The 5,353-nt window shown below is 58.5% G+C and overlaps 1 protein-coding gene across 1 annotated transcript; it reads left to right on the top strand.

The window, feature by feature from the left end:
• The first annotated feature begins 3,286 nt into the window (after window positions 1-3,286).
• LOC119309186 (ethylene-responsive transcription factor RAP2-13-like) lies at window positions 3,287-5,082 on the top strand. The gene has a single exon (XM_037585226.1). The coding sequence runs from the start codon at window positions 3,806-3,808 to the stop codon at window positions 4,658-4,660; it is 855 nt and encodes a 284-aa protein (XP_037441123.1). The 5' UTR covers window positions 3,287-3,805; the 3' UTR covers window positions 4,661-5,082.
• The last annotated feature ends 271 nt before the right edge of the window (window positions 5,083-5,353 follow it).

Genomic DNA, 5,353 nt, shown 5'->3' with positions numbered 1-5,353 from the left:
AGGAAGTCCTATTTCGGCCATCGGGACAAGTTTCGGGGTCATCGGTATTGTACCGGGACCACCGGAAGGGTCCCGGGGGCCCACCGGGTGGGGCCACCTGCCCCGGGGGGCCACATGGGCTGTAGGGGGTGCGCCTTGGCCTACATGGGCCAAGGGCACCAGCCCCTAGAGGCCCATGCGCCAAGATAAAGGAAAAAGGGAAGAGTCCTAAAGGGGGAAGGCACCTCCGAGGTGCCTTGGGGAGGATGGACTCCTCCCCATCCTTAGCCGCACCCCTTCCTTGGAGGAGGGGGCAAGGCTGCGCCTCCCCCCTCTCCCTTGGCCCTATATATAGTGGGGAAAAGGAGGAGCAATGATACCCAAGGCCTTTGGTTGCCTCCCTCTCCCTCCCGTGACACATCTCCTCTCCCGTAGGTGCTCGGTGAAGCCCTGCAGGATTGCCACGCTCCTCCACCACCACCACGCTGTTGTGCTGCTGTTGGATGGAGTCTTCCTCAACCTCTCCCTCTCTCCTTGCTGGATCAAGGCGTGGGAGACGTCACCGGGCTGTACGTGTGTTGAACGCGGAGGTGCCGTCCGTTCGGCACTTGATCATCGGTGATCTGAATCACGACGAGTACGACTCCATCAACCCCGTTCACTTGAACGCTTCCGCTTAGCGATCTACAAGGGTATGTAGATGCAAACTCTCCTCCCCCTTCTACTCGTTGCTGGTTTCTCCATAGATAGATCTTGGTGACGCGTAGGAAAATTTTGAATTTCTGCTACGTTCCCCAACAGTTACTGCCTAAGTTACTCCCACTATGACTAGCCTAACTAAATAACTGAGTGATGGCTACATTGTCAGGGTGAAAATAATGTGATGACACCAAGCGAGCAAAGTAGCCATGATCCAACATTAGCTATGGACACCGTCAAAAAAGAAAAAAACAAACCTTATCTTTTTTTCGAGGGTACGCAAATTGCGTACCTTAGCTTTATAGAAGGAGAGAAATATAGCCGTACAACCACATCTGCCTCTCGCTGCGAACAACGAGCGTAGCACAACTCCACACTCGACACAAACAAGGACAACCACACACGACTACACACTACGACATACAAGAGCCTACCCAAAACCGAAAGCCTCGCCGCGTCTCGCCCGACGCCGGTGATCACCGAAGAACATCAACTCCAGCTTCCTTGGTAGAGCCAGCGACGACCGTACATAGCACCAGAGAAGAACGGTCCGGGCAGCGGTGCACGCCGGAGGAGCGCAACATAGGGCCTCTTATCTCCCAGCACAAAGCTCCCAACAGAGAAATGACGTCAGAAGACGCCGCCATCGTGCCAATCCTACGAATCAAGGCTTTCGCCCTGGAGATGGTTGCCGATACAAGGCAACGTGGAAAATGGCGCTACACTCGGCGACGCCTCCAGGAAGGGAAATGACACCCACGGGTGCCATCGACGCCGGTCCGACCAAGGCCGAACAGAATTTTCATTCGTAGCATTGCACATTTCCACGCCTCCAAGATTCCGGCCAGCCCCGAAAGATGTCTCTCACCGCCAACACCGCAGCCACTTGCAGTCGGAGCCACGCATCACTGCCGAGGAAGCACGCCTCAATCCACCACCTTCGGCACACTAGGAACCACAACAACCACCAATCGATGCAGGGACCAGATCCGCCGCGATGGCCTTCACCCGCACCTAGGGACTGCCACACAGATGGATCTGACCCGCACCATCAACCATACTTCGACGCCCACTTCACCGAGGCATCACCGCCGGTACCTCACACGTAGGTGGTCGGGCGCCCGCTGCTCGCCAGGGCCCTGCCTAACCGAGCCTCACGGCGCCGCCGCCTCCATGGCTGCGCAAGCGCTGCCGCCTCCGACGAAATCAGTGCACCACCCACATCCACTCTCCCGCTGCACCCCTCGTGCAGATCCAGGGGAGCGCCGTCGAGCATCCCGCCATGAACCAGCCTCCAGCAGCACCCGACCGGGAGCCATCCGACGCGCCAGATCTGACCTGACCTGACCGAAGAACATCAGCCCCTCCACACCTCCGGACAGGGCCAGGACCGTCCGTGACGGCCGTCACCTACTCCAAGGGACGGCCTTGCAAGGACTCCAGCACCAAGGGCCCAGATCGGACCCGAAACGCCCAGATCTGACCAGCCCCACTTTGGACAGCATCACGCCGGTACTACTAGGAGAGCTTCGCCGCTCACCACACGGCCCACAGGTGGCCGGCCACTTGCTGCTCGCCAGGAACACCCGCCTAGCCGAGCCAACGAAGCGCCGCCACCAACCTGGCATGTAGATCGCGCCGCCGCCTCTAGCACGCCGCCGTGCCCGTCCGCCACCAGCACATGGCTGCCCTTCTCCGCCAGGTCCGCCGCTCCTCCGCGCCTCTTGCCGTGCGCCGGCGACGCTGCGCCACTGCCCACACCGCCACCCGCGCCGCCCATGGGACAACCCGCCTCCGCGCGAAGGGGAACCGTCGAGGCGCGCCGTCCTCTCCCGCCGCCTTTGGCAGCCGGGCGTGGCCGCCACCGCCGGCGCCAGCGGCGGCAGCAGCCGGGGAAGGGAGGGGGAAAACGGCCGCTCGCTCGATCTAGGGTTGGGGCCTCCGGAGTTGCTCGCGCGAGCGACCCAGGAGGCAGATGCGGGCGAGGGGATGTGGCCGCTCGCTTTCGATGTGGAAATTTTCAGCCCAAAACAAACATTATCAACGGACAAGCTTGCAGCTCGAAGTTTGTTTGAACCAGATTAGGAAAATTCTAATAACCAAAAATAACCGTTGCCTCCGAGCTATTCACGGAACTGGCGCGCAACCTCCGCGCGAGCCGTTTGCCACTTGCAGTGGCTGAGGCAGCGATTCCTGCGGAATATTCGCGGCCTCGGCGAAGCTGACCGGCGTCGAGCAGCAGACACCAGAAAACCTCCACCAAGACCTCGCCACGGCGGCCACACCGGCAACACCCGGTTCCTCACCCCCACACGTGTCGGTGAGGAGGACACCTGGCGTCCTCCTAGTGGCGGAGCTCCGCTGCTCGACGCGGTTTTCCCCCACCCCATCCGATCGAGCATTTAATGAATGCCTGTGCATCTGCCCGCTGTCCCACATGACAGTAGCGCAGAGGGGGAGGAGTGGGAGCGAAGCAAACCACTAATCACAGCCCTAAACAACCGGGAGAGGACGGAAAAGGGGCAATAATTAATCGGGAGAGGATAAACTATGGGTCACGAAGTCGCGGGCTGCCCAGGGGCCGCCCGCGCTATAAAGGAGCTGCTTGGCCCTCCAGTCCTCCTCCCCGCCTCCATTTCGCCCACTCCGACCTTCGTCCACACACATTCCACCAGCCACCACCCGCCGAAAAAGCCCCAATCCCAGCAAACCACAAACACTCACGTGAGTTCGAGCGAGGTAAGCATAGATCCGAGCGAGTTCTTGCGTCGCCAAGGTAAGGTTCTCCGAGTCTCAAGCCCTCTTCCTCCCGCCCCCCTATTCGTCTCCTTGTTCACCCGGCAGGCAGCGAGGTCTCCAGGACGTTTTAGATCCCGGGGCTCCAGATCTGTTCTTTTTTCTTCTCTTTTAGTTGTAGTAATCGGCCAGGCGAGGTTCTTTTTCCACACCTCCTTGCTCGTTGTGTCTAGATCTACCACCAACGCCATCTCTTTTTGCCGTGGCTGTTGACCTTGTTGATTTTCTCTGCCTGTTCTAGGTTTTGGTTTGGAAACCAGGCAGATTTCTTTCTTGTTCATCTTTCCCAGAAAACAAAAATCCCCCAAAAAAGTTCGTCCTAGTTCCTTAGATGGCTGCAGCTATAGATCTGTCCGGGGAGGATCTGGTGAGAGCACTCGAGCCTTTTATCCGAGAAGCCTCTGCCCCCCTTCCACTCCACTCCCATCTTAGTCCCACCTCGCCATTCTCCTTCCCCCACGCCGCCTACAGTGGGTACCCGTACGGGGTGCAGGCACAGGCCCAGACCGAGCTCAGCCCGGCCCAGATGCACTACATCCAGGCACGCCTCCACCTCCAGCGCCAGACTGGCCAGCCGGGCCAGCTCGGACCGCGGCCCCAGCCCATGAAGCCCGCTTCGGTGGCAGCGGCGACCCCGCCGCGGCCGCAGAAGCTCTACCGTGGCGTGCGGCAGCGCCACTGGGGCAAGTGGGTGGCGGAGATCCGTCTCCCCCGCAACCGCACCCGCCTCTGGCTCGGCACCTTCGACACCGCCGAGGAGGCGGCCCTCGCCTACGACCAGGCCGCCTACCGCCTCCGCGGCGATGCAGCTCGCCTCAACTTCCCCGACAACGCCGCCTCTCGCGGCCCGCTCCATGCCTCCGTTGACGCCAAGCTCCAGACCCTCTGCCAGAACATCACCGCCTCCAAGAACGCCAAGAAGTCCGCCTCTGTCTCCGCGTCCACCGCCGCAGCCACGTCGTCCACCCGCACCAGCAACTGCTCCTCGCCTTCCTCCGACGAGGCGTCATCCTCGCTGGAGTCTGCGGAGTCGTCACCGTCACCCGCCGCCACCACCGCAGCAGATGTTCCAGAGATGCAGCAGCTCGACTTCAGCGAGGCGCCATGGGACGAGGCAGCCTGCTTCGCCCTCACCAAGTACCCGTCGTATGAGATCGACTGGGATTCGCTTCTCGCCACCAATTAGCACCCAGTTTGTGTCCGTCAGCTACTATTACTACCGTCTTTAGCGTGTCATGATGCTAGGTTAATGGTCGCCTCGATGCAGATGGCATTTTAGACATTCTGCACGGGCTTTTAGCGGATTAGCTCTAAGTCTCTAATCCTTGTTCATTGTGTAGATCTATTATTTGTTCTCTTGTGGTAGGGTTTGGTTAGTCCGTCCCGGATGACTATAAGCCGGCGTTTTTGTGCCCGGCGTCTCCGGTGGTCGGTCACTGGTCAGTGACTCCGGCCGGTGAAGTCTGTGTCCATGGTTCTAGCTAGTTGCTGTTCCTTCCGCTGCTCTGCAGATTGTAACAGTGGGAGTCTGTCATGTAAAATTATCTCGTCAAAAATCCTGTAATGTGGAATATTATTTTGTTGTTAATGTTCGTTTTGTCTTGTAAACTCATGAAAGGCATCGTTTTTTTTCTTGTAAAATTCTTGAAATGTCAGATTGCGAAATGGAACTAGGTAGTGAACGTGACTGTAATTCTTAAGTACTACTCCTACATGTGCATATACTGTGTTTCCAGACTTGCAATGGATAGTTTATACTAGTTTTTGGTCGAGAAATGCAGGTTGGGCTTGGACGCCTGGTGGCCATACTTGTATCCGTGGTCACGTCTTTCGTGCTCGATCACGGTTGCTTGAGAAACCATCTCACTTCATTTTCGGT

The sequence above is a fragment of the Triticum dicoccoides genome, chromosome 5B, assembly GCF_002162155.2.
Source record: "Triticum dicoccoides isolate Atlit2015 ecotype Zavitan chromosome 5B, WEW_v2.0, whole genome shotgun sequence".
Lineage (NCBI taxonomy): Eukaryota > Viridiplantae > Streptophyta > Magnoliopsida > Poales > Poaceae > Triticum > Triticum dicoccoides.
Note: the sequence above shows the minus strand (reverse complement) of the source record. Positions and strands in the feature narration are given on the sequence as shown.